This window comes from Daphnia pulex, chromosome 6 (genome assembly GCF_021134715.1).
Source record: "Daphnia pulex isolate KAP4 chromosome 6, ASM2113471v1".
Taxonomy (NCBI): Eukaryota; Metazoa; Arthropoda; class Branchiopoda; order Diplostraca; family Daphniidae; genus Daphnia; species Daphnia pulex.
The window spans coordinates 1513947-1541810 of record NC_060022.1 but is presented as its reverse complement, the minus strand read 5'-3'; the positions used below and the strand labels follow the sequence as shown (position 1 = coordinate 1541810).

The 27864-nt window shown below is 41.8% G+C and overlaps 8 protein-coding genes and 1 long non-coding RNA gene across 11 annotated transcripts; 5 read left to right on the top strand and 4 right to left on the bottom strand.

Moving 5' to 3' along the window:
* Positions 1-8: 8 nt before the first annotated feature.
* Positions 9-1639, bottom strand: LOC124196138. The gene is made up of 6 exons (XM_046590952.1): positions 1264-1639; positions 978-1180; positions 787-890; positions 593-686; positions 284-442; positions 9-200 (listed from the first exon to the last, which is right to left on the bottom strand). Exons 2-6 carry the CDS (start codon positions 1149-1151, stop codon positions 9-11), a joined length of 723 nt encoding a protein of 240 aa, XP_046446908.1. The 5' UTR covers positions 1152-1180; positions 1264-1639.
* A 305-nt stretch (positions 1640-1944) lies between these two features.
* On the top strand, positions 1945-3467 carry LOC124195471 (trichohyalin-like). 2 transcript variants are annotated; one of them, XM_046589898.1, is made up of 3 exons: positions 1945-2186; positions 2258-2871; positions 2914-3467. In XM_046589898.1, the coding sequence occupies exons 1-3, from the start codon at positions 1960-1962 to the stop codon at positions 3330-3332; spliced, it is 1260 nt and encodes a 419-aa protein (XP_046445854.1). In that variant the 5' UTR covers positions 1945-1959; the 3' UTR covers positions 3333-3467. The 2 variants fall into 2 exon arrangements, with proteins under 2 accessions (XP_046445854.1, XP_046445853.1); XM_046589897.1 differs by having other exon boundaries at positions 2258-3467.
* Positions 3468-3607: 140 nt separating this feature from the next.
* LOC124196128 (glutamate receptor 3-like) lies at positions 3608-5432 on the bottom strand. The gene is made up of 5 exons (XM_046590942.1): positions 5223-5432; positions 4627-5107; positions 4422-4544; positions 4206-4354; positions 3608-4105 (listed from the first exon to the last, which is right to left on the bottom strand). The coding sequence occupies exons 2-5, from the start codon at positions 4777-4779 to the stop codon at positions 3838-3840; spliced, it is 693 nt and encodes a 230-aa protein (XP_046446898.1). The 5' UTR covers positions 4780-5107; positions 5223-5432; the 3' UTR covers positions 3608-3837.
* A 2952-nt stretch (positions 5433-8384) lies between these two features.
* On the top strand, positions 8385-15983 carry LOC124195636. Its single transcript, XM_046590143.1, has 2 exons — positions 8385-14391; positions 14452-15983. Exons 1-2 carry the CDS (start codon positions 9610-9612, stop codon positions 15883-15885), a joined length of 6216 nt encoding a protein of 2071 aa, XP_046446099.1. The 5' UTR covers positions 8385-9609; the 3' UTR covers positions 15886-15983.
* Positions 15984-16734: 751 nt separating this feature from the next.
* Positions 16735-18223, top strand: LOC124195481 (trichohyalin-like). Its single transcript, XM_046589910.1, has 2 exons — positions 16735-16938; positions 17010-18223. Exons 1-2 carry the CDS (start codon positions 16844-16846, stop codon positions 18085-18087), a joined length of 1173 nt encoding a protein of 390 aa, XP_046445866.1. The 5' UTR covers positions 16735-16843; the 3' UTR covers positions 18088-18223.
* A 723-nt stretch (positions 18224-18946) lies between these two features.
* Positions 18947-20492, top strand: LOC124195369 (store-operated calcium entry regulator STIMATE-like). Its single transcript, XM_046589735.1, has 7 exons — positions 18947-19106; positions 19169-19295; positions 19368-19512; positions 19583-19704; positions 19796-19908; positions 19977-20060; positions 20132-20492. The coding sequence occupies exons 1-7, from the start codon at positions 19089-19091 to the stop codon at positions 20384-20386; spliced, it is 864 nt and encodes a 287-aa protein (XP_046445691.1). The 5' UTR covers positions 18947-19088; the 3' UTR covers positions 20387-20492.
* Positions 20438-22974, bottom strand: LOC124195368. The gene is made up of 10 exons (XM_046589734.1): positions 22531-22974; positions 22381-22427; positions 22178-22276; positions 22001-22112; positions 21792-21938; positions 21669-21709; positions 21275-21604; positions 21173-21203; positions 21004-21090; positions 20438-20938 (listed from the first exon to the last, which is right to left on the bottom strand). The coding sequence occupies exons 1-10, from the start codon at positions 22808-22810 to the stop codon at positions 20652-20654; spliced, it is 1461 nt and encodes a 486-aa protein (XP_046445690.1). The 5' UTR covers positions 22811-22974; the 3' UTR covers positions 20438-20651.
* Positions 22975-23004: 30 nt separating this feature from the next.
* On the top strand, positions 23005-23990 carry LOC124195371. 2 transcript variants are annotated; one of them, XR_006875162.1, is made up of 3 exons: positions 23005-23123; positions 23228-23428; positions 23490-23990. It is a non-coding gene; the product is annotated as an uncharacterized LOC124195371 (long non-coding RNA). The 2 variants fall into 2 exon arrangements; XR_006875163.1 differs by having other exon boundaries at positions 23047-23138.
* Positions 23454-24547, bottom strand: LOC124195370 (U7 snRNA-associated Sm-like protein LSm10). The gene is made up of 3 exons (XM_046589736.1): positions 24201-24547; positions 24014-24131; positions 23454-23950 (listed from the first exon to the last, which is right to left on the bottom strand). Exons 1-3 carry the CDS (start codon positions 24341-24343, stop codon positions 23750-23752), a joined length of 462 nt encoding a protein of 153 aa, XP_046445692.1. The 5' UTR covers positions 24344-24547; the 3' UTR covers positions 23454-23749.
* Positions 24548-27864: the final 3317 nt, after the last annotated feature.

Sequence of the window (27864 nt, the reverse complement as noted above, 5' to 3'; positions counted from 1 at the left end):
GGCCAATATCAAAAGTTTGTAAGATGAATACCTTGATTTGTCAAAATGTTGACGATGTACATTGAATATCGACCTGCCCATTCCAGTGCGGTCGTGTCAGAAACTTCACGCTCATTCATTAATAATTTCGAGTAAGCTTTCGAAAACAGACACATGGATGCAATCACAAGGATGCTGGCAATGAAGATAAGCAGCCACACCTTGGAAGAGAAATACAGATGTAGAATATTTATGCATAATTATTGGATCAACAGTAAATGTACTCAAATAAATAATTACGTACTGATGATTGAAATGGTCGAATGAAGGCAAAGAGCCGAGGTTCCTCTCCAGGACGAGGTACTACCATCGCATGAGGTTCCGCCGTAAGAAAATATGCAAAATCCATTTTAATTGCCCTCTCCGGAGTTGGGATGAAACCTACAGGCGAACCATCGACTTCCTTTTCCGTACGAATGAAAATTTAAGAGAAAGTAACACATTTCACTGCATGCTCTATATTCTTCAAAAAAGATTTCACAGCAGGAAGAGAGATGAACTCTTTTCCACACGAGTTGAACAGCAATGACTTTGTAAATTTATTTTCTCTCACTCTTTCCGCGATGAGATTCAATGTGACAGCGATGTCACTTTTGTTTCCGTATTTGCTTTTCGTCATTTCGTTAGGTATTAAGACATAAGAAACCCTGTCAAAAAATTTAAAAAATATAATTGATTTGAATTGATCTTTTACAATCCCTTTAAATCCTGCTGCGTATTAGCTAATAAGATATAGGATATATTTACGTGAAGTTGAGCTTCTGAGCCAGCCAATCTATTATTTTTGAATTGCTACCAGTGACTGTGTAGTTTCCGTCGGGCCCCGAACTCATTACGACGAAAGGTGGGACCTAAAAACGATGTAATTATTCGGCAGTTTATAGCCCTATTTCAATACGATTATTTTGTTAGTTTGTGGAGTGTAATGAGCTTCTTACCTGAAAGAAAACATATTTTAAATTGGCGCCGTTGAGTTGGTCTGAGTTCCTGTTTAGCAAAGGAGACGGGGTACGAGTGATTATTTCGAAGGAGTTGGTAACCATCAGCGAGTTTAGCAGCAACAACATAAGAAACCGCATCTTAGTTCTCAATGGTGCACTCAGAATCCGCATCAAGTAAGACAGTGGCTGTTTCTTTGGAACTAGGAAAATTATTATCTATTACGATTTTCTATTGCGCCGTTGCTATGCTATGGCAATTGCGCAAAGCTATGTAAAGGTATACCTTGACGCTATGTCACAAAAAATTCGTTTGAGAGAAACGACGACAGGTTATAATCAGGTAATTGATTGTTCTGATTTATTAATAACCTGGTCCAGAAGTTGGTTCTCTTGTTCTCTTGAAATAAATTCTGAACGATTATCGACCGAGGTATCTGAATTTTGGATATGAAATACAATACTTCACTATTTAGACTGTAACACAAACTTAGCCATTCCCCATAATATTATAAACCAATGCAAACATCTATAATTTACGACAAAAGCCGTGTGCTGTCGGCCTGTCGCTTTTATCTACAACAAAGAAAAATCGAGAAAAATAAATTTGGAATTCATTTTTGAACAAATAAGTTAAACTAACTCTAGTCAACTATGTACTATGTACTGTTGTTACAATAGAACAGTGCAGTAGTGCACGCAACAAAATTTTGCTACTTATATCACCCTGCAGAACTTGAATGCATTTAGTAATAAAATCGCTGTTATCGGCTTTCTAGGGACAGCAAGTTAATGACGCATGTCAAGAAGAAAGAAGAGAGAATAACCATAAGTTTCACTTAAGGATAAACTAGAATCACCGTTGAATGAATCGTCATTCAGGCTTAAATAATCCAAATTAGTCGCCTGGTGTTTTCTGATAACGAAAGTCTATTGGCGTCATTCCACTCTTACCCGTCCACTCTTCTACTATAAATAGGCAATGCAACAGCAGCAGAAGAACAAACACAGCCAGCGACTCTCCAGCACTACCAGCAATTCTGAACCCGCAAAGCAACCATTATTTGTAATTGAACTACTTAACGAGGACGGTAAAAGTTTAACTCAAAAGGAGATGGTGAAACTGTTGCTGCTGCCAGCTGCTCTTTGGCTCCTTTTGGCCGTCAATCAATATCGTTGCGACTCGCCCGTCGTCGTGGGAAATTTCCGGTAATAATCTTTCAAGTTTTAATCAATAACTCCGCAAGTTGTGTTTAATCAAAACGATGTTTGAATGGTAGAAATAATGAAGAAACTCGATCGAGTTCCATCGGGATGAAAGATGACGTCAGCAGAAGAATTGTCGCTGATGAGCGTCGCATGGATCAGGACCGACGTTCAATTTCTCATCGTCAACAGGTCGATGAGCGCTCAGCACTTGATCGTCGTGAGGAACAAAATCGAATGGACGAGAGACGCTCGGATGTCCGACGCCAATTGGAGCGTCGCATCGATTCACAACGGGACGAAGATCGTCGAGTGGATCAGCTCCGTGACAATGAAGATCGACGATCCGGCGAAAGGAGAATGGAGGAACGTCGCGATGTGGTCGACAATCGACGAAATGAAAATCGAAACGACGAGCGTCGGGTCGCCGAACGCCGAGGAGAAGAGCGTCGAGAAGATCGACGTGAAATGGAGCGTCGGGTAGAGGAGCGCAGAGACGAGCGCGTCCAACAACGACGAATGAGCGAAGAGCGTCGATCAACTGAGGAAAGAAGAGAAGAACGTCGTCGTGTTGACGATCGCAGAATTGAAGGAGAAAATTCAAACGATCGCCGATCAGAACAGCGTCGATCCGTCGATAATCGACGAGATGAAAGACGCCAAATCGACGCCGACGAACGAGTTGAGCAACGCCGAACTGACGAGCGCATCACGTCAAATGACGACACTGAACGCCGATCGGTCGAGGACAGACGCCAAGAAAGAAACAACGAGCGTCGTGATGAACGCAGAAGCGAAGAACGTGAAAATGAGGAGCGTCGAGATGATCGTCGTCGAGTCAGCGAGCGCCGAAATTCAAACGAGCGATCCCGCGAACAAGTTGAGCGTCGTGTCGATGAGCGTCGCATCTCTGAGTTACAAGTCGAACCCCTCGAGACCAAGAATCGATTGGACGACAGGATGACTCGTCGAGATGTTCGTGTTATCACCAAAGGAGATGAGTCAGTCCTTTTCGAACCGACCGATTCCCTTTTTGATTTAGTTAAGAATAAAGTAGTCGACACTGATTGGGTGTCGTCAGTTTCCATCGGGTTCGTTACTGTCGCCGCCTTGGCCATGCAACAGCAACGCTCTGTCAAAGTTGCTTAAACGTTTATCTCTAATGATATTGCTGTCTTATTAACTGTACTACACTGTAACACGTTACTTGATATTTGGTTCTTCACTCATGGATATACTACTGTCATGATTTGGTGTTAAATATACTCTCTATAAGCATTCAAAGATCCTTTTTGGCATTTAATATTACTTTAGTGCGATTGCGCAATTTATGTAAACCAATTACTTCACTAGGCACTGTCAAATGATATAATTTGAGGGAAGGACAGTATATTTTTGGATATTTCGTTGGAAAATGAATAGCGTTACGTGTTGATTGTGTATTGCCCAAATAGTTATATTATTTGCGTTTCGTGGTTCAACATGAATAATGAACTGGAGCTCAGAACTATAAGGAATTATAGGCCTAGGTTTCGGCGATAAGTAAGCGAACTAACAAAACATTATATATTTCTTAGGACTATGCATGACGAAGCTTCGGTAAGAGCCTGTCCTAATTAATTAAATTAATTAAATTAAGTTAATTAGCAATTCTCTATTGACTGTTTTGCTTTTGGACAGTAGTTTTCTTGCGTCGAGATCTGAGGTCCCTGTAGTTAAAAATGATTTCGACGAGGAAAGCGAACAGCGCCAGGCTCAAACCGATGCCCAAAATGAAGAAGGCTCCCATCAGGTCAGCTAATCGGATGGGAACTTCGCGTGACGACGCCCGAGGTTTCGTTTTCGCCAAACACTTTTCCGCTCCTGGCATGGCATTTTTCACGGAAAATGGAGGAATTCCGGCCTCCCAGAGTTCCATCAGTCTTGATATCCCATCCATTTCAAAATGAAAATGAAAATAAATTCGACCTTTGTTGTTCTGTCGGAGTAGTAAACAGTCAATCGATAAAATGTAAAACGTACGCAATGGTAAACATCGTTGAGTATTTGCTGTCCTTTTGCAAAGGCAGAGACCAAAGTCCGAAAATGTTGATAGGATCCGTGAGTTTAAATCGGCACTTGCCATCCTTTTTAAAATCGTACGTGATAAAATTTTGGCAAAATGTTTTTAACTGGAAACGAAGATTATGATTATTTTAATTGTGTGCAAATTTCCATGTATTTACGATGAAAACTTACGAATGGAAAAGCGAAATTTCCAGATTCTAAACGACCATAAACTTTCGGCACGCTGCTGGCTATGCGATCTGGGTTGCTCCGAACTTGGTCACCAATAACTTTGAGTGCACCGCTTTTGGCATCCTTGGGAAGGTGACACAAAGTTTGGACGCATACACCGACGCATAACAGAATTACGGATAATGAAAAAATGACCTAATCTTACCCTAATCTGTTGCTCGATGACCGTATCTGCTAGTAAAATGAGTCCAACATCTTCACTACTGGCTAGATCCTCTAAGTTGTTGATGGGTTGTTTCATTTTCGGGACTGTCAGGTAAGAAATGACAGTGCCTGAATAACTATTGACTAAGACCATGGCGATCAACAGCCACGCCCCGACAAGAATGCGAAACGAGAGTCGAGCGATTGCGATTCCTCCCCCTTTTAAGACAACAACATTCAATATACACCCCCAATAGTAACCCAAACTATACGAAATAAAATTTGCCTTGATTTGTCATGGTGTTGATTATGTACACAGCATAATTAATGATCCACCTGAATGAAGTTTCCTCTCTGCTAGTAATCGGTTGGAGATTATTATGGCTAGTGTTGACTTTTGTGAAGAATTTCAAGTAAATTTTCGAAAACGATGACATTATGGCTACCATGGTGATCATTGTAATTAAGATGAGTAGCCAAACCTATGGCGGTAGGTTAATCAAGATAAATGAAAGATTTAGCCATTTAGGGTATTAAAAACTTTGCAGCGATAAGCGCACAATGTGAATAGACTATTGAACCGTAAATTGAATATACCGTCGACTGAAATGGCAGAATGAACGCAAAAAGTCGAGGCTCTTCGCCTGGCACAGGCACCACCATAACGTACGGTTCCGTCCATATCACGTAAACCAAATCCACCAGCTTTTTTCTATCGGGAGTTGCGATCAAGCCCATAGCCGACCCGTCAATTTCCTATACTTACCAGAATAGAGTTGTATAAATAAAAAATATGTTCGAGAGTTTCGCTTAATTTAAAATCAGGTAGGCAACGTCTCAAGTATTATAGCTCACTTTATCAATGATTAAGTTGATAACAGTAGCAACGTCGCTAGTGTTTCCGTACCTGGCTTTAGTCATTTTATTAGGTACAAAATAATAAGAAAACCTAGACGTAAATTTGTGTGAAAACCAGAAAAGCAATAAAAATCTGTCAGTCTAAAAATCACAAGTGAGTTCTGAGTAAACAAAGATAACATCATACGTAAAATTGAGTTTTGCTCCGACCCAATCAAAAATCACTTTGCTGCTGCCAGTGTGAGTGTAGTTCCCGTCTGGACGCAAAGTCAATACATCAAAGGGTGGCATCTTGCCAGACACAGAAAAATAAATCAGGCGAATCAAGTATTTTGTCATAATGACTAAAGGACGACCAACTTACATGAATGGCTCCTAGTTTCAAATGGACACCGTTCAGGCCCGTGCTTTTCTTACTCAAAGTCGGCAAAGAATTGGCAGTCGTTGGGGAAAAGTTATTGCCCAGCAACAGCAAAATCATTAAAAAACGAAGAAACGACATGGTCTAATACACAAGACGATGTTGGGCACGTCCACAGTTTGTCAATGGTTCGTCTAGCTCTATTTCAACAGGGTTTTATATAGTTAGCAACAAATGTACTACGCCTTTTGACGTCACTTTCATTTTATTTTCTGAGAGTAAGGCAGCTGCAGAACTGTTAATTCAGCCAAAATATCGTATAGAGTCATGTCAGAAGAAGCCATCGATTCTCGTTGAAATAACCACATATACGCTGAGCTGTCAAAGTGTACCGTATGAAGTTTCCAACTGAATCCAAATAGAGCATCTCATTAATTGAGCCTAACGAATAGTCGAATAATTGATACGCGAAGCGTTATTCAACATTCAATTCGATCTCATCAAGTAAAGGTCACAAGGCCTGACAGGTATAATTGTGTTTCGAAGCTACATTTGAAATTAACGCTAGAAATAATCCATGTCCGCGAGATTCAAAGCAAGAAACCTCTTGTCTCTCTCGATCACAAAACTGTACATCCATTGACAATCACTCAACAGAGTTTACATTGCAAACATTGAATAAAATACTACGTTAACAATTGAAGTGTTAAGTTACGGTAGTAAAATTAACAACTAAAACCAATGGATGCTAAATGAAATTATAAGCATAATATATATTCCACCCGATGTCATTTGTCTTTAAGTGATGAGCGTACGAGAATTGCTGCATCAGTTATGGGAATCGATGAAGGTGATTCCCAACAAGCGCTTTAATGGATCACGTTGGATAGATTCAATTATTAATTGTGTTTAGAACGACGAGCTACCTGCTGTCGCCTACTACAAACAATTCCCAATGAGGAGTGGAAGGACACCGATAACATGGATGATGTTAAGAAAGGAATGATTACGGAACTGGTTTTAACGCTGGGTGAAAATAGCGAAGTGCGTACACAATTTCTTCACACATTCCAAAATATAGGTTCTACTTTTATAAGTTATAACGAGTTATAACGAGGAGGTGTCGGTGTGATGGCAGGTCCCTCTTGTCTTGATCACACAATTTTCTAGTTGAAAATATTTTTGAAAATTTTATTGTTTATACCCAGAGTCAGAGCTGTGAGGTACAAAACTGTGCCTGATCTGCATCCGTTCTACAAATGAGTTATTTAATGAACCCCAGACGAACCCTTACTGAATAAACAAAAACGGCAAAAGAAAACAGTTCCAGTCAACCGCCTAACTCAGGAATAATCGTACTCCATACTATCTAACAATTTCATAATCAACGCCACCAGATAGTCAAAGAGGAAGAAGAGTGAATTTTTTCCTACCTTTAAGCCTGGGAAATACGGCCAGGCATCCACAATAACTGCTCCATCCGCTGTCGAGCCCACCAGGCGGGTTAAGAAAAAGGGTGTCCTCGTGAATATACGAGGACAGTCAAAGAAATGGGAAGAAGAGATTCGTAATTCGGACCGACATCGGAAGTTTCTTCAGTCAAGAGGGATGCTGTTTATCTAAATGAAAATAAAAAAATGGGTTACGAAAAATTTTGACAGAAATAAAAAGTTAAAAAGTTGAAAATGAGACAGAGGGTAAACCCTAATTGTAAATAAATGGAAAAAGTAAAGGCTTCCATGTAATGCACTGAATTTACATAAGTCAGGCATTATCATTAAAATTCTTTGGTCACAAGAATAAAAGCAACGAAAAAATATGACATTACCCAAGCGATGATACTGAGGTTGTGGCTGATAACAGGTCCAGCACAGGCAAAACTTGTATGTCTTGTGGTTACAATGGTTGCTTCTGGCCTCAAATCTGTGCACAAAGGAAAATGTTACATATTGCCAAAAAAACTGAACGTGCATCAAAGAGGCTTACACGGTAAATGCTAGTCAGGACTCAGGAATTAACAATAAACAATTTTGAAACAGGTTTAACTCTTCTATTTAAGCTTCCACAATCATTCTATTTTTATTCTAATTTTTCTTATTCTCTTTTATTTGCCTGCTAAACAGCATGGAGTGTTGTTTTAATCTTTTCTATAAAAGAGACCCGACCTGAGTTGGCACCATGGTTGGCACGACGATCACGTTTTTTATACTTTAATTGTTGTGCCATTCTTCGTGCAGCCACGTACGTTTCCAAAAAATTGGTCTTTCTATACATTTTCTTTATAATCTTAAACTTCATCTCTCGTCTGTTGGTTTTTCGAAACTTTAAACAAAATGACGAAAGCAGACGACACTAATATTCTATGTTAGGAATATTCCATTCCAACAGACGACGACGAGATCAGGACGCCGCACAACAACACCGGCGCACCTACGCGACTATTGCCTTGGGGGCCCCCGATAGGTGGCCCCAAATTCAGTCGTTGTTACCCTACCCCCTATTGTTTATTTCCCCCCAATTTACTGTACAATATTGAGTGTGTTAAAATAGACGAGAGGTAAAAGACACGGTTTTGTTCGTGTCTAATTTATTCAACTTGGAAACTGTAAGTAAACGGCCCGACACGCCGAACATCCCTATTACATTTTCTACATGGTCCTTCGAACGGTTTTTAACCCAGTGCATAACCGTGTCCTCCCTCTCAAATCACTCAAATCAACTCACTCAAAACTCAAAATTGTGAAGCCGGTTGGGGCTACACAATTCTAGACCCCCCAAACGTTTATCTTTGTTTCTTTCTTTTGTTGTTGGGTGGTTAAAATCTGCCCAAACTAAAACTACTAAATTGTAAAAACAAAAAAGACGTAGAAAAGGGGGGAACCTATGCCCAAAAATTCCATTTTTTTTCTTTCGACTTTTTTGTGCCTTTCGTTGTCGGGCTAGCCTGAGGGGGCGGCCATTGAACACGCCGTCCCAACCTCTGGCCCATAGATCGGCCTGGGCTAAACTACTGGGATTTCGTCTCCTCTTTTCATTGCACGTGTGTCCTCCCGTATCCATTCTTCGCTTGCTGATGGTATCGAGTCAGAAATAATCTTTCTCTTTCTCTCAACATTCACAGAGGAGCCGAAAGGTCTCCAAAACAACCGCTAAATACAATTATTGAATGAATATTCTCTGTCCATCTGTCCTTCCTTAAAAAAAAAAAGAAAAAAAACCCTCTTACATAGGATCCCGAAACATCGGTGCATCCAAACGAAAAAAAAAAAAAACTATTTCTCTCTCACGCTCACTGTAGTGGCACGCCGCAAGGGGCGCCACCAACAAAAAAAAAAAAAAAAAAAAATTATTTCTCGCTCACGCTCAGTGTAGTGGCACGCCGCAAGGGGCGCCACCAAAAAAAAAAAACTTTATTTCCTCTCTCGCAAAGTGTAGTGGCACGCCGCAAGTGGCGCCACCAACAACAGAAAAAAACCAGATTCACTTAATTGAGTCATCCAGCCCGGATTTTTGCAGGAGCCTGGGTATTACCCTAGCTCCAAATTTAAATCGATTCTTTTTCAGATACATCCAAGGGATTTCAAACAAAGTGGAAACAAAAAACGGAAACTCATCCGTTCCACGAAACCCCAAGGAAAACAGGAAAAGGAAACGGGCAAATCAGTCGATAAGTGATCGAAAAAAAAAAAAAAAATTAAATTAATTCTCTATTTCATCTCCTTTTCCCCAGTCAACAGCTCTTGAAGAGCTACACAACCAGGAAGAATGGTTCAGTCAATGAAAAACACAAGGTCAGCCACCAAAGGCCACATAACAAGAGCAATAACCCGGATCAACGGATTTGCAAATCAAGTAATGGCCCAAGAAGATGTTAAAGAACTAGAAACCTTAGAAACAAGATTGAAAAGTCTCTTCGAAAGCTACCAAAGCGCAACAAAAGAAATCAAGGAGAAATTAATAGCGACCAAGGCCGCGCAGGAGGAGATTGATGGGGATCTGGACACCTTTCTCCAAGTTCAAGATGAAGTGTCTGGAGCAAGATCAATCATCAAGCAGAAGAAGCAAGAATGGTTGGACGACGTGAAAGAAAAGCAAGAGGCAAAGAAAGAAGAGGACAGAGACAAACGATTGTTAGCGCTCTTCCAACAACAGGCAACAAGCCAAGCAGCAAATCAAGCGGCAAATCAAGCAGCAAATCAAGCAGCAAATCCAGCAACAAGTCAAGCACAGATGGCGCAAATTATTGCCCAAATCATGGCGGCCATTCCGGCACCTCCCGCGCCAGTAATCAACGTGACGGCAGCACCAGCCCCAGCTTCAGCCGTACAGTCGATACGATTGCCGCAGCGACAAATTAAGCACTTCAAAGGAGACGTACTGGAATGGACCCAATTCTGGGAATCCTTTAACGCAGCTGTCCACTCTTCATCTCTTTCAAACGTCCAAAAATTCGATTACCTCAAGGAATATCTTAAAGGTGAGGCGTACCTGTTGGTTAACAATCTTGAATTAACAGATGCGAATTACCAAGTCGCAATCGACGAACTGAAAAGGATGTACGGGAAGACGGACGTTCTAATCGACGCGCACATTGAGAAACTGGATGCCTTGCAGCCCGTAAAGGACGGGAACGACGTTCCAGCTCTGAGGAGCTTCCAGCTGAATCTCCAATCGCACATTAGCGCGTTGGAAACGTTAGGAGTCCCCACAAGTTCCTTTGGCGGACTCCTCGGAGCAAGATTAATCAAATTAATTCCTACCAGGCTCCAACAAGAATGGGCAAAATCGCCAACAAACAAATCAACGGACATCGAGATGGTCATCAAATTCATTGGAGATCAAATCGACGCGGCCGAAAGGTTCAACCGAATCAAAGGTGTGGAAAAGGAGAAATCGTCTCCAGCTCCTAAACAGCCCAAACCGGCAAATCCACAGCCGGCAACAGCATCACAATTGGCAGTAGGAGCCAAAGCAAGTCCAGCTCCTCAGGTTAAATCCGCCTTAAAAAATAAAAACGTTAAATTTAACCCAAGTTGGATTGTGTGCGAAAGGCCCTGCATCTTCTGCAGCCAAATTCACTGGCCGACAAAATGTCCGAAAGGGCTGACGGAAAGGAAAAAGATAATCTTTGATTTGAAAAGGTGCGTCAACTGTTTTGGAGACAAACACGCGCTGAAGGATTGCACATCCGCCCGGAACTGCAACAAGTGCGGAGGGAGGCACCACACCGCTCTCTGCGACAAAGGAGACGTCAGAGTCACCAATCCCACAACAGCAGCAATAATCGTGGCCAGCGATCCAACTTTGACAACCACAGCCTGTGCAAGCAGCTTTGGACAATTGATGCTGAAAACGGCAACAGTCATCATCAGCGGCCAAAACGGTAACGAAACAAGAGCGATTTTATTTGCAGACGACGGAAGTCATCGTTCTTGGGTGCTGAAATCACTCTCATCGCAACTTAACATGAAGACAGTAGCGGTGGAAAACATCAGCACAAGAGTGTTTAAGAAAAAGGAACCCAACAAGCCCGAAATGACAAAAAACGTCGAAATGCAAGTAAGGGGCACCTGGCAAGGCGCCCCAAAAGTTACACTAATGGCTTTAGAATCGGATCACATTTCAGATACCGGCCCGTACGTAGGATCCGAATTTGCAAACAGCCTCTGGATCCAAAACGAAAAATTGGCCGACGACAGATTCGAGATGGCACACACCGAAGATCAGCCAATTGGAATTTTAGTCGGAATGGACCAGATGTTCCAGATCATGTCGAATGAAGCCGCCATACAGAGTCCATGCGGATTGCGCGCGTTTCAAACGAAACTCGGAAGAATGATTGCTGGACCATCTCAAGAAGCAAAATCGAAGACAGGAACTCAAGTAATCCAAAATTTAATTTTAACATCAAGTTACCCGATTCCACAGATTACGTCAACATTCGCGACAAGTAGCCAAAAAAGAAAAATCCTTTCAACTCAAGCAAACAAAACTCCGATGGAAAAGGAGACTGGAACGGCCAGTCCCCAAACTACGCCAATAGGAGCGTCATTCTCAGATGCCCCAATCGGATCCAGCGGAGAAGAAGATAGTAAATGGTTTGAGAAGGAAGAACAAGTTGCTGCTAATTTCGACCTTTCTCTTTTCTGGAAAATAGAAAATTTTGCGAACCTTGAAGGCGCTGATGCAGTGGAATCGGATGATCGCTTCGATTTCTTTGACGAAAAAATAACGAGATGGCCAGATGGAAGATACTGTACACCGATCCCTTGGACAACTGACAAGTGGAGACTTCAGAAAAATCTCCCGTTGGCCACCGGAAGAGTGGAGAGCACAATAACAAGATTGAGAAAAAATCCAGGAGATTTGGTGAATTACCACGCAGAAATCCAAAAGCTCATCGACAGCAAATTCGTCGAGGAGGCGAACATGGACTACGAAGAGCTTCACACCTATCTCCCACATCATCCGATCTTCAGAGGCGACAAATCAACGACGAAAATCAGACCCGTCTTTGATGGAGCAGCAAAAACGAAATTCGGCCCAAGTCTGAACGACGTGTTGGAGACCGGACCAAATCTCAATCCGGATCTCCTATCAGTGCTAATACGCTTCAGAAAGTACGAGATTGCCTGGATTGCCGACATTGAAAAGGCTTTTCTAAACATCGCCCTGCAGCCGGAAGATGCCGAAGCAATCAGGTTTTTATGGCCCAGGGATCCAGCAGTGGCTGGATCGCCTCTAATTGCCTACAAGTGGAAGAGAGTGCCCTTTGGCCTTAGTTCTAGCCCCTTTCTCCTACGTGTTACAATTAACAAACATTTCAAATCACTAAAGTCTCGTTTTCCAGAAACTATTCAACAGCTGGAAGAAAGTTTGTACGTTGACGATTACCTCGGCGGAGCAAACAATTTATCAATCGCCAAGAAAAGAGTCGATGAGACGGACGAGATCTTTAGTGACGCCCAACTCAACATGAGAAGCTGGGCAACCAACAACGAAGACCTCAAACAACACCTGAAGGAGAAAGGACTGTCGAATCAAGTCGTAGGCCTACTCTCCCCAGCCTTGGACGGCCAACAGAAGGTGTTAGGAATCCGGTGGGACACCGGATCCGATTCGTTCAAATTCGACCCAGCATCCATCATCCAAGCAGTGGAAGAAGTGGGAACGGAAATCACCAAAAGAAAGATACTCAGTATCTCGGCAAGAATTTTTGATCCAATTGGATTTTTATCTCCCACTGTACTTTTATTAAAGATTATTTACCAGAAGCTCTGGGAAAAGGAGATAGGTTGGGACCAAGCAGCTCCAGCCGATATCCAAAAATCTTGGAAGATAGTGATGACTGGTCTCGCCGATTTCACCGAACTACAAATTCCACGATGGATCGGACTATCCGAAAAAGTCACTTCTCACGAAATTCACGTCTTCGGAGACGCTTCTGAAGCAGCGTATGGAGCCGTAGCCTACGCCCGACTCCAAAAAGGACAAGAAGATCCACTCATCATCCTACTGGCCAGCAAGACGAGAGTTGCACCTCTACCTAAGAAAAAAGTAACTTTACCGCGTTTAGAATTGCTGAGCTCACTTTTAGCCGTACGTTTAGGTGAAGTCGTAAAAAATGCAATGCAAGTCCAGTATTGGAGAACTATCTACTGGTCAGACTCCTTGGTTGCACTAGGATGGATTAGAGGAGAGCCGAACAAATGGAAACCATTCGTCCGAAATCAAGTGGAAACGATTCGAAAATTTTCACAACCCGAGTGGTGGAGACACTGTCCAGGTCTCCAAAATCCGGCCGATCTTGCCTCGCGGGGAGCGCCAGCGCCAACGCTGGTAACCTCAACTCTTTGGTGGAACGGCCCGATTTGGCTCAAAGGAGAAGAAACGGAATGGCCAGATTCTCCCAACGACCAAATTCCACAAACAATCCAGTCCGAAATGGAATCGGAAGCTAGGAGTACGACGGTCAGCACAACAGCAGCCATCGCAATTCCAACAGCCTCCGTCGACTGGAATCTCGACAAAATTTCCACCTGGAATCGACTGTTAAGACGTACAGCCTGGGTCTCACGATTCCTCAGCAGGAGTCAAAAGAAGCTCAGACCTCCCGGTCCAGAACGAATGGAGTCGATAAAGGCAATTGGACCAGATGGAAAAGGAAGTGGAAAAGTTATCCGGATTACAAGATTATCCAGAGAGGAGCTGGATGAAGCGGAACTAACGATCTACAGACAGCTCCAACGAGAGCGGTATCCTAAGGCGTTTGAATCGCTACAGTTAGACAACACAATCCAGCCCAAGGAGAAAATCGCTGCACTTTTTCCAATCTGGGACGCCAGAGACCGTCTCGTTCGAATCCATGGGAGAGTATCACTTGCCCTAAGAGATAGAAACATCGATCCCCCAATTTTGCTTCCTGCATCACATATAGTAATCACTTTCTTAATTACAGACAAACACGAGTCGCTACTACATGCAGGAGCAAAGGTGACACTATCAGAGTTGAAAGAAAAATTCTGGATAGTTAAAGGACGACAGCAAGTGAAAAAGATTCTGTTTACTTGTGTGGAATGTAAAAAACTGACATCGCCACCATTCCAGGAACTAGCAGCCCCTCTTCCTTTAAACCGACTCAAACATGCGCAATCTTTTCACGTTACAGGAGTCGATTTCGCTGGACCACTGCTGTACAAACCAGCACAGCGAAGGAAGAAAAGGAAAGCTCCACCAAGCGTCCAGGATCCGACGCCAGCAGACGATCCAACTGAAGAGCGAATCGAGGAGCCACCCGCTGAAGGAGACGCTCCAATCGAAGCTCTAATCGTAGGCGAAGAGGATTCAGTCGAAGAAGATGTCGAAATCCAAGACATCTTAATAACAACAACTAAAGCTAAGAAAACGAACCATCTTAAAAGTTATGTTTGTCTTTTTACGTGTGCAGTCACTCGAGCGGTTCACTTGGAACTACTACCCGATATGACGGCGCGTTCCTTCTTACTAGCCTTTCGAAAATTCGCAGCTAGACGAGGACCCGTCTCAGTGATGTATTCGGACAACGCGCAAACGTTCCGATGTGTCGACCGATTCCTGAGAACTATTCACGCCGATCCCATCATTCAAGACTTTCTCGCGTCCAGAAAAACCCTTTGGATATTTTCCGCCAGCCTAGCGCCATGGTGGGGAGGATTCTGGGAACGGATGGTGAGGAGCGTCAAGGATCTGCTGCGACGCTCCAACGGTCGAGCCTGCCTTGACTACATGGAACTGGAAGCGAGTTTAGCAGAAATCGAGAGCGTAATCAACGCCCGCCCACTCAGCTATATTGGGGAAGGAGCTGACGATCCACTTCCGATAACTCCTAACCAATTTCTAAACAACAGACGTTCTACTCGTGCCGATCCGGAGCCAGCCGTTAACTTGCTGGATCCTACATCGACCAGCATCGTACTACAAGAGATGGACAAGAACAGGAGGGAATATGTCGCTGACATCTGTGCTAGATTCGTCGACGATTATCTACTCCAACTAGACAACTTCCACTCCAAAGGAAAATCCGGAAGGAAGATCCGCCTAGGAGAAGTCGTTGTTATCCACGACGAACACTCCAAACGACTCATGTGGTCTACCGGAGTAGTGAAGGAACTGATTCCAAGCCGCGACGGACTCATCCGTTCTGTCATGCTCAAGATTCCAAATGGTAATTTAATTAATAGAGCCATTCAATGTCTTCACCCTATAGAGCTGCGAGAAGATCTCGCCGAAGACGTCGAAATTGGAAATCCGGAACCGATCCAGGAGCCGGAAGAGGATCCAAATCCAACTCTGCCAGAACCAGAAATCGATCTCGCTATCGGAGACGCTATGCCAGCTCCCGAAGAACCGGAAGACGTCGTCGAAGATGTCGAGCCGGATGCTACGGGCTCTGGTGGGGAGTGTGTTAGGAATATTCCATTCCAACAGACGACGACGAGATCAGGACGCCGCACAACAACACCGGCGCACCTACGCGACTATTGCCTTGGGGGCCCCCGATAGGTGGCCCCAAATTCAGTCGTTGTTACCCTACCCCCTATTGTTTATTTCCCCCCAATTTACTGTACAATATTGAGTGTGTTAAAATAGACGAGAGGTAAAAGACACGGTTTTGTTCGTGTCTAATTTATTCAACTTGGAAACTGTAAGTAAACGGCCCGACACGCCGAACATCCCTATTACATTTTCTACATTCTAATTGGCCATGAGACGCAAAATCCAAACCGCTCAAAAACGATTAATATGAAGCAATTTCTCACCCACGCTCGACATCCACTGAACTGAACGAATCGAAATTAATTTAGTATCCTAGTAGTTCGTCTCATCAATTTACACTTAGCCACCTACCACAGTCCACAGTCAAGGAAAGTAAAAATTTGCAAAACCCGTCAGATAGTTATTACTTTTAGACCGAAACACAATAAAACCCTCCAAGACCCACCTCTTGGAAGCCAAGAAAGAATAATAAGGAATTAAGTTTTAAGCCGGAACAAGGTCGATAACTAATGAGATGATTAAAACATGCGCTATTATCCCATTTTAAAGCCTTCTGGGGTTAATTCTAACGGAAAATATTCTCTCATATTAAAGGCTGATGAGGGGTTTTCTAAATAGTGTACAAGGAAGTCAATGATGCGAGCCTAAGTTAGTCATTCATAAATCATAATATATATCCAATGTAAAGTGCACCAGCTATAAAAGGTCATCATGAACGAATCGGTCATTCAGGCTTAAGTAATCCAAATTAGTCGCCTGGTGTTTTCTGATAACAAAAGTCTATTGGCGTCATTCCACTCTTACCCGTCCACTCGTCTACTATAAAAAGGCAATGCAACAGCAGCAGAAGAACAAACACGGCCAGCGACTTGCCAGCGTTACCAGCAATTCTGAACCCGCAAAGCAACCATTATTTGTAATTGAACTACTTAACGAGGACGGTAAAAGTTTAACTCAAAAGGAGATGGTGAAACTGTTGCTGCTGCCAGCTGCTCTTTGGCTCCTTTTGGCCGTCAATCAATATCGTTGCGACTCGCCCGTCGTCGTGGGAAATTTCCGGTAATAATCTTTCAAGTTTTAATCAATAACTCCGCAAGTTGTGTTTAATCAAAACGATGTTTGAATGGTAGAAATAATGAAGAAACTCGATCGAGTTCCATCGGGATGAAAGATGACGTCAGCAGAAGAATTGTCGCTGATGAGCGTCGCATGGATCAGGACCGACGTTCAATTTCTCATCGTCAACAGGTCGATGAGCGCTCAGCACTTGATCGTCGTGAGGAACAAAATCGAATGGACGAGAGACGCTCGGATGTCCGACGCCAATTGGAGCGTCGCATCGATTCACAACGGGACGAAGATCGTCGAGTGGATCAGCTCCGTGACAATGAAGATCGACGATCCGGCGAAAGGAGAATGGAGGAACGTCGTGATGTGGTCGACAATCGACGAAATGAAAATCGAAACGACGAGCGCAGAGTCGCCGAACGCCGAGGAGAAGAGCGTCGAGAAGATCGACGTGAAATGGAGCGTCGGGTAGAGGAGCGCAGAGACGAGCGCGTCCAACAACGACGAATGAGCGAAGAGCGTCGATCAACTGAGGAAAGAAGAGAAGAACGTCGTCGTGTTGACGATCGCAGGATTGAAGGAGAAAATTCAAACGATCGCCGATCAGAACAGCGTCGATCCGTCGATAATCGACGAGATGAAAGACGCCAAATCGACGCCGACGAACGAGTTGAGCATCGCCGAAGTGACGAGCGCATCACGTCAAATGACGACACTGAACGTCGATCGGTCGAGGACAGACGCCAAGAAAGAAACAGCGAGCGCCGTGATGAACGCAGAAGCGAAGAACGTGAAAATGAGGAGCGTCGAGATGATCGTCGTCGAGTCAGCGAGCGCCGAAATTCAAACGAGCGATCCCGCGAACAAGTTGAGCGTCGTGTCGATGAGCGTCGCATCTCTGAGTTACAAGTCGAACGCCTCGAGGCCAAGAATCGATTGGACGACAGGATGACTCGTCGAGATGTTCGTGTTATCACCAAAGGAGATGAGTCAGTCCTTCTCGAACCGACTTCTGATTCCCTTTTTGACCTCGTAAAGAATAAAGTAGCCGACACTGATTGGGTGTCTTCAGTTTCCATTGGATTCGTTACTGTCGCCGCCTTGGCCATGCAACAGCAACGCTCTGCCAAAGTTGCTTGAACCTTAATGAGATTGGTGTCTTAACTGTACTACAATGTAACAATGAACTTTATGTCTATTACTATCATACTCTTTCTTGTGTTTTAACGTCCTTTCTTAATATTTAATGTGAAAATATACTGTCTGCAAGCATCAACATTAATCGTTTATCTCCTAGGCATCAGATTTAAAAAAATAGCACAATATTGACGATCGTAGTAACCATAAATTGCCATCTATCAATTTATGTTAATACTCCCTATAGGGTCACCTTTTGGTAAAGTTAGAAAACATATGCGGGAAGCTGATTTAATTTAGACACCACATTTTTTCCGGTTTAGAAACGTCGATAGTGAAGATCTCGGTACCACTTCCGCAGTCAAAGCACGAACTTCCGCATGAACTGGAACATACTTCACTGCCAGACGTCATGTCTATGTGTTTCTGAGGGCAGATGCTTATAGCATACCTACTTCATGTATTATAATTTCGTTGTCCCTATAGGAAACGTTGCGTGATAGACCCAGTCATTAGTAAGTTAAGCGTGTGGCACACAATTGTATTTCTGAAATTTCCTCTGAAAATATTTCTATCCCCTTACGTAATGCTCTTACGTTATTAGCCTTTGGTTATTTGAGGCGTCTCTCTGAATGATCTCTCTGCTGCCACCAAAAGCAGAATTTTTTAACGATATTGCTTCAATTGATTCGTCTCTGCAATTACAATTAATTTTTTAACCACAAAAATGATTTGTCACATTATACATTAAAGATTGCAAATGAACAAAAAGTTTTTAACGGTTAATGACTGATGGTGTGTTTCGAAAGTTCAGTTATTTCCCGCTCGAGTCTCTGTAGATGCACCCACAAAAATAGTGGGTGTGAACATCCACAGCTATTCGGCCTTCAATGGAAAGTGGGCCATGCCCAGTCAAAACGGAGAAAGTTGGAAATGAAATAGTGACAGTTTTCTTTTGGATTTGTTTTTGTGCATGTGTTAATGCACAAATATATCTCATCTAGATGAATCTTGGAACAGAGGTTTTAAAACATTAGTGGTGTTTGATTGCTGACGTTTCATTCATTCATTATCAATTTGATAGATTACCAACACGGCGGCAACCGTCAGGCCTCGAGGGTCTCCGTTGTGTTCTAAAGATGCCCTTACTGATGATTTTGGTTGGACTGTGCAAGCAGTCCTTGCATGCTTAGCTTTCACATGTCTTGTCTGTAAGTCGAAACTTTGTACTTTACAATTTTCCTCGTTTCTTAGACTTGACTGACATATTCATATCTTTACAGTGAAGAGGTTTTGTGAGCCTATTCGAAGAAGAAGATCTTGGCTTGTTTGGTTCTATGACACTTCAAAGCAAGGTCTTGGTTCACTTGTTATTCATATGGCAAACATATATCTTGCAACATTATTCCAGGGAGATCCATGTACATGGTATATATTTGATTTCAAAATTTTATTTGTTTATGTCGCATCTTTCTTCTAATGCATTGTGGAATCTTAGGTATATTGTCAGTTTCCTCTTAGACTCTTCAGTAGGTCTACTAGTCATATATGGATGCATTCGGCTCACAGTGAAACTAGCAGACAAGTGGAAATGGCGCTACCTCTATTTTGGGGAATATGGTATTAAGCTATAAAGATATATAGTCATTGATCCTAGAGCTTTATTAAATAAATAAATCATCCACCCCACCCCACCCATTTTCTTAACAAGGAAACCCTCCAAGTGCTAAAGCCTGGGCAGCACAGTCTGGAGTTTATATGGGAATAATGGTGGTAGAAAAAGTTCTCATAACTTTTCTAGTCCAGTTGGAGTTTTGGGACAAAGTATTATGATTTTAATCCTTAGGTTTTTTTTTTCAATGTAAGATTACCATTTTTTCTTTCTTTCTAAGGTTCGTGATCTGATACTCTCCCCTATAACAGATCCTAAGGTCGCCATTACAGTTGTTTTATTGGTGATACCCTTCTTTGTCAATGTAATTTGATTTTGGATGTTATTTTTTTAAATTCGTAGGCAACTTGTTTTAATCTTACATTCTTTCAATAGGTTCTTATGTTTTGGGTGACTGATAATTTCCTCATGAAGAAACCCAAGAGAGGTCGAAAGCGAGCTGTTCGATACCAAAGAGTAGTCAACAACAACAGCAGTCCGGAAAGTTTACCGGATGACTCTGATGCGCTTTTATCCGGAGATGAAGATCTGCTTGATTCCCCCGAAGAAACGGCCACCACAACTCCATTGGCCTTCAAGAATGTCGACGAACTACTAAATGTCAACCGAAGAAACAATTCGGTTGTGTAATGTGTAAATTGTGCATTCCTCTTCGGTTTACTTTTATTTTTGAAAATGACGACGAGTTCTGAATTTGTGTATATAACGGAGCAATAATATACTGACATCTAGTGGCCATTTTTGTCCGACATTTTAAATAAATGGTAGATAATTTTAAAATGCTTCTCTCAAGCTTAAACAATGCAAGAAAAAATGATGATAGGAAAGTAAATTTATTCTCAAATCATGAAATAAAAAATTGAATCCTTGTGCGATGTACAAAAGATTTTTAAAGTTAGGAAGTGGACACGAATTTTTTTTCACTCAATTCGACAGCTAATTGTCGAACATCTTTGAGGCTTAGTTGAACATTTCCCTCGGGACGGCGTACGAATGAGATATCCCGATTTTTCAGATGGTAGAGCGTGTTCATACGAGCTGGCACCACGATTCTAACCACATAGAGCGAATGATTGGGACTAATCGTTTTCATGTTCTCTTCTCTAACAGGAATAAAAACTATGTTGACTAAAGAAGTTGGAAGTAAAGGCGAGAGTTGGTTTAAAAAGAGATTATCGACCCCTTAAAAAAAATACAAAAATTAATTACAAACTAGAAAATTGGCAATTTGAGTAAATTGTTATTACCACCACGTAATCCATCTCGTCGCTCATGGTTGACAAGAAGGCCGTCTATGCGACCAGAACTGGTAAGTCCAAAATGAATAGTTCCACCTTAATTAAAATTAATTTCAAATATACTGTACTGTACTTCCCATTATTTTTAACTAAGGATTGGCGAGATTAACGGCTTTACCTTTGTTGGAATTCAGCATACCGCAAATCACCTGTGAAGATTAAACCAAAACATAAATGACAGTGGTCCATAGGATCCAAGATTAGGAGAACGTAAAACTACCTCTGCTGTTGTGGTCATATCAATTAGCTCAACCGATTTTTCGAGTGAAATAGCATCAACCTCCATATCCATGTCGTCCATGTCCACGAACATGTATCGACCAACAGAATAGGCATCAGATTTTGCTGATCTAAATCCAGTTATGGTTAGATTGATGCTCGGCGTAGGTTTGAAGTCCATGATGCTGAGGCTGTACTGGAAAACGTTCGGTCGTTGCTTGGAAATCCTTGAATGTGTTATACTAAAACACGACTTTTTAGTTGACTTCGACGAGGGTCTAGAAGAGGAGAGCATGGCTTCACAAACTAGCTTATAAACTCCTTGTATGACCTGATATTTCAATAAAATCATTAAGGCACGAGTCTTAGACATTTACCTTATATTATTTACAAACCTCTTCTAATTCGGGATACACACGAGCCAATTGTAGAAAAACTATTTTAAAAAAACGTCATCGTGAGAACATAATTTAGATATACGTAACAGTAACATCTTCCATAGACATGAATGAGCTCACCTTCATCAAACTTTCTTAAGTGATTGCTATTATGCAATGAAACATCATTGGTGATTTTGCAAATGAGGGTCAACAATGATTTTAAAAGATCAATATCATTAAGATTGCAACCAGATTCATTATTTTCAATAAAACATCCCAAGAAACCTGTGAGAGAATAATTTTTAAATTGCCACATAAAAATGTAAGATGAAATACTTTTTGCTTACAGAAAAGCAATTCTAATGCATTAACAGAAGAAATTTCTTGCAAAGCAATAGGTACATCACACAGCTTATCCAAAATATCAATCCTCCACATGATGAGGTCATGGTTTAAAACCTGTGGTGTCCCAAAAAAAGGTTACTTTTATCAATGTATGAAAAATAAAAAATTCATTCACTTACTGCAGGTTTCAACAACAGCAATCTATGGAGACCAAGTGATACAAATGTTGATTTTTTAGTTGGAATGTGTTGAAGAATAAGACTGATGAAATGTAACACCTTGTCAAGGGAAAAAAACATACATGATTGTTATAAATTGATTAAATTTTCTGAAAATTGACAATACAATATTTTTATCCTCAAATTGAGATGAAGTGTGTTACCTTAATATGTAGAGGGACCAAAGATTGGCTCTCAATCAATTCACTTCCTGCAAATTTGATAGAATCATAAGTTATGTGAAGACAGCTAATTGTTTGAAAAGTTAATAAAGGTGTGGAAGTAATGCTGTAGAATTTCTTAATTTTACTTACTTAGGCTGTTAGTAATTTGACCACACAAGGAATCACTTGTTCCAAAGAGAGGGATGAATTGTTTGTCTTTTTCAGCAATTAAAAGGACACAATCAAGCCTATCACTTATGGTTGCTATTGAGTGATTAGGCTTTCCAGATGATCTCGCCTCGAAGATTTGATTTAATTTGTTGCAAAAGAGCTCCACAAAACGTTTTTCAAAAACGAGAGTTGGGATGAAGTCAGGCTCTTTTAGCCTTAGAAGCAGCGGGGTAAAATCTTCCGAATTACTCATGGTCATTTAGTTTGAAATAGTAAATTACTTAAATTAAAAACTAATGCAGGTAATTAAAATGGTTTTAAGCAGTCAGGACTCTGAAATTGGGAGACTATGAAAACGAGGAGGGTTAAAGTCGAGAACGAATTACGACTTCGATGAACAGACGACGTTAATAGCCGACAATAACATTGGACACCTGGTGGACACTTGTCAGCCACATTTTCGTCTGCTTATTATTGATTTGCATATTCTGTGTTCTAAAACTTCGAGACAAGTGCTTTCCGAACAGAACCACACATAGGTTTAAAATAACCGGGGTTTAGCAAAGGAATATGTAATTATTTCTTTTGTACTGAAACATATTCTAATTTCCTTCTAAAACGCCGTAAACGAATCTATTTATAATCTATGGTATGTCCTTTCCTTTCCGATTCTTAGATTTCAACAATTTCCAAATGGAAACTTCAAATCGAGTTGTCTGTGGAATGGTATTGGGTGAAGCTTCGGAATCGGACGAAGAGTCTGATGTTCCAAATAGTTCTACTCCTGCCAATATAAGCTTTCTTCCTATCAATAGTAACACGAAAAAGACTCCAAAACACAGATTAAAGTACAACACTCTTCTCCACTATAGGCTCCGTAAGAGATGATCAAATAATTTTGCCTTCTTCAAATACAATTATTTTTATTTCATTAATAGGTGACAGCAATATAGCTGTGAGGAATGACATAGTGAATATTGTTGAACAACCCCTACAAAAAGCCACACAACGTCTTCAGGAATCCTTGCAAATTCAAAGTAGAACAAGAGCATCACTTCATGAAATGCCGCGCTACCTGCATCAGTTGAGCGTTGCCTTGGTCGGGTTACAAGATCGCTTGCCGACCATTTGCAATACTAAAATCGTCCCGGAAAAGTAGGGTAACTGAGCAAGCCATCTATTCTTCATAATATTCCAATCATTCGTCCGTCTCTTGTGAAGTCCCAGGAGGCTGAGGCTCAATTTCATTCTTTTCAGCCTGTTGCTGCTGTTGAATGAATTTGAGTGTTTCCTTTTGTCTCTTTCTGGCCAATTTGGCTTTTGTCGTAGAACTCATATCTGTCTTGTGAGCCTTTGGCTTTCCTTCAAGTTGATTCTTTATGGCCTCTGTGATATCAATCTATAAAAACCAGTCTGAAAGTAATAAGGTTGTCAAATGATTCATTTCATGAAATTGACTCACATCTTCTGGGATTTGGACATATCTTATGTTGCGTGCCTTGACAAAGAACTCTTCAAAATGGTAGTGGTGATCGTCATTCCCCTGGACTGTTGCATTTTGTAGGGACACATTCATGAATCTTGATTTTTTTTTTTTTAATGAGAGAAATCAAATGTAAAACAACAACAAAAATGTTAAAATATTTTACCCATCAACTTGAGAGATAAGACCCTTGACAGCCATTTCATTTCTCAACTCAACCACTGCTACTCGCCCTTCCAGCGCTTGAAGAAGACATAGTAAGGAATTCGCGGCGTTGTATCGGTCCCTAGCTGTAGACAGTGACGTCATTGAAAGCAATTTAACGAGAAAAAATCTTTGGACAATATGGAACGATTTTCTCCCTTCAATAGGAAACGGAAAATGTGTATAACGAGGTGATTTATATGCAGTTCCTTAATAGCACTTTCGTTGAAAAAGCAATTAGTTTTGAAAGAGAAATTGGAAAAAATCGAAACACAACAATTCAAAATATTTAATAATGTCGTCTGCTTGTAAATTCAGGCTAAACAGGAACCTGATAGGACCCGTTCGTGCCAGACCCGATTACCCCGTGTTCAATTTGTTCATCATGCTCTCTGACTCCTGTCCAATAGTATAGATTTACCCTTTGATTAACCCAGCAAATTGGCTTCCCTTAGAACGCATTTAGTTGGCTCGTACATTACAGAATTCATCGTTGATTTGTGGAACCGTTGGGAGTTCGTCCACAATTGTACACGGGATTGGGGTAAGCTTCAATTTTATTCCATTCGAGGGCGATAGGAATTCCCATTGGCAATTTTCTGAATTGTATTCCCAGTGGGATTTCGTAATAGTCCGTTGTCCGTTTTTTGATTGTTTTTACCGGAAATGCCTTAAACGTTATCCAACAACCTGATGACACAAATGGAAACCAAAACGGCTATTACTTTCTCAGTTTACGTCGAGCACTTGAACTGAAAAAATTAAAAATGTTGAGCGTAAAGTGCGTGAAAATCACGACAGCAGCCATGCCATTTCTCGTCCTGTTCCTCCTTTTGCCGATCATTTTGAAAGTGAGTAAAGAATCTGGTCGGCCACTTTCGTGTTACAACTGTTGGGCGGATAAAGTCGAAGAAAATGACACGAGCGTCTGGGATCGACCGTGGTGTTTGCTGGATCAGACGCAGCCGGAAGCCTTGGCCGAAACGGTCGTTTGCCAGCCGTCTGAATCCTATTGTGGCATCTATTATCACGAGAAACGAGACAATGAAGGCGGTGTTGCGTCTGCCGTCTTTGTCCGCGGCTGTCAAGAAGATCGTCAACGGCCCAGTCTCTTCATCGGAAATTTCCAGTCCATCATCTACGGAACACCAGATGGCCGGAATATCTTGGTGGCCGACCCTCTGCGCAACACCAGTCACAGTTATTGGGCCTTCGACCAGGCCTGTTCGACTCCGCTCTGCAATTCCTGGAATGATCACAGCCGCCAGTGGGGCTGGATCGATTATTTGAAAGAGGCCTATACATTTCACTGCCCAGGATTACCGGCTAAGATCGTCCCATAGCAAAAACGACTGGATTCTTCTCCTTCATTATCCGTTAACGAAGAAGAATGGATCAATTAAATAACGCTAATGGACCGTGTAAAATTAGGCAGTTGTTCAAATGAAATTTTGGAACTCGGTCAAACAGAACAGACTATAAACATTTTTGAGGTTGCGGTCAATGTTTTATTTCTGTGTGTCTTTCTTTTCCTTTTGTACATTCACGGACCACCAGAAAAGTCAAAAAACACAAATAGAATATTAACCGTGAAATAATTTCGTTTCGAACGACGGTAGGTGGCTCTGCTGTTTGACCAATCCATTGCGGGCAATTATTATTCCGGCCGAAAATGGCCCCAGGAAAGCACAATCTCGGTCTGGGAATGATGATGGCCATCATTGTTTTCGTTGTGGGTTCCTTAAGCGCTGCTGCCGCTGGTGCTTAAATATAAAATAAATTTTTGTGTTCCCTTTCTCTATTCTCAAAGGAGAATGAATGGCCAGATAATGAACGGGACCTTGGCCGAGTCTGCGGTCTTTCCAAATGTATTTCTTGTTTGTTTGCTGGATGATGGCCATTTCTTGATCTCCTTTCTCTCTCTCTTTATACGATGGAACCCGAAAGCCCACGGGCATTTCACGCGCCAATGATGACAATCGGGTCTTTTAATTCCCCACTTTTTTTCGCCAATAAGACAAAACAGCTTAAGAAGAAAAGACAATAGAGCTGTATAGGAAACGAAAGTCTAATAGAACTTCCTTCCAGTCGCTATGACGACGCTCCAATGGCTCCATCATATTAAGTTGCCGTTCGCCAGAGAGAATTACACAAGCGGGGGGATAATATATAACATCAGTTGACTTATTTTGTTTTGGGTTTTTGTGTTCATTTGTTTTTTCGCGCAATCGAAAAATATCTTTGGCTTGAATCCAAACAAATCACGCGCGTCTTTTCTCTTTCTTAGCTCCTCTTCCTTCCACCACCACCACCAACGCCGCCAGCAATGAAATCCCAAAGAGGATTTGGGGGGATATAATACGAAATAGATACGTGATAGTGATATAGAGAGAATGGGAACGAGCATATCAACGTTCAGGGTTGCGTGACTGGCGTCGGGTGAATATTAATCAGGTGGGAAGTTTTCATTGTCGGGCGACTAGAACTTTTTGGGGTGGAATCAAAATAGGAAATGAATCACCGGACGTTGTAATCTTGAAAATCCCATTGATTTTTCGGACATGATGTGCATGTTGACACAAAGAAAGAAAAAAATAAATAACCTTTTTTTGTGTATGTGTCATCCGGTACGATAGCGCGGAGCCAACAACAAAGAGCCAATGGGGCCAATTGACAACTCACGAGAACGATCCTTTTCATAATGCGACAAATCTGCGAAGCCACATCAATGCATGTCACATATCGGCAGACATATACACAACGTGAATACATGAAGGCCCCCCTTTTAAATTGACGCATTTCTCCTACTACATTTCATTTCACCTTTTTCTTTAAAAACGGTATCGATTCCAAATAGTAGTTTCGTCTCTCAAAGTAGAGGGGGGGGTTCCTCCTCTTTTTTTTCATCCGCCGCCCGATCGATCCGCCGTCCGGACGCGCTTATCATCTCCTCCTACTCCCTTCTTCTTCCTCTACATGTTGATGTGTTTTTTCCCCCCTTCTGTGAAAATCTTATTTCTTTTTTTTTCTTCCCTTCTCGCCTCCTCTCAAAACTTTGGTTGAGAGCCTCGCGGGATTACTATCGTGACCCTTTCGGGATTTCTCATCACAAACAAGGAGAAAGAGCCGGTCGGCTTTCATCTTTGATGAAGGAAGGAAATAAGTAAAAGGATGCTGTGCACGCGGTGGAAACGCTAAGAAAAAAAAAACGGAACATTTAATAAACCGCTGCCTAGAGGCAGTGAGAGGAGGAGGGCATTGCATAGCGTTTTCTTCAGTTTATCGTGAGTCGGATGCCGGAGGAATTTTGGGTATATAGTATAGCCCTTGATTATTATATTTCGCCTAGACGCAATTTGCCTGCGATGGTTGATTGCGTGCAATCTACTTTAGAAACGGACTCGGCATTTGCAACTCTTTCACGCGTTCGCTACCGGCAAAAGATTTTCCCTGATGATGTGGGAATCATCCAAGTAAGTTATTCATTTCACTCGCCATTTGTCCCGGGGAAATTGCTTTCATTTTCCAACGGGAAATTCCGAACGTTTTCGTTTTTTTTTTTAATGATCGCACACACGTCATCGAGAGGAGCTTCCATTCTATAAATGGAGTGAAAAACAGCTGGT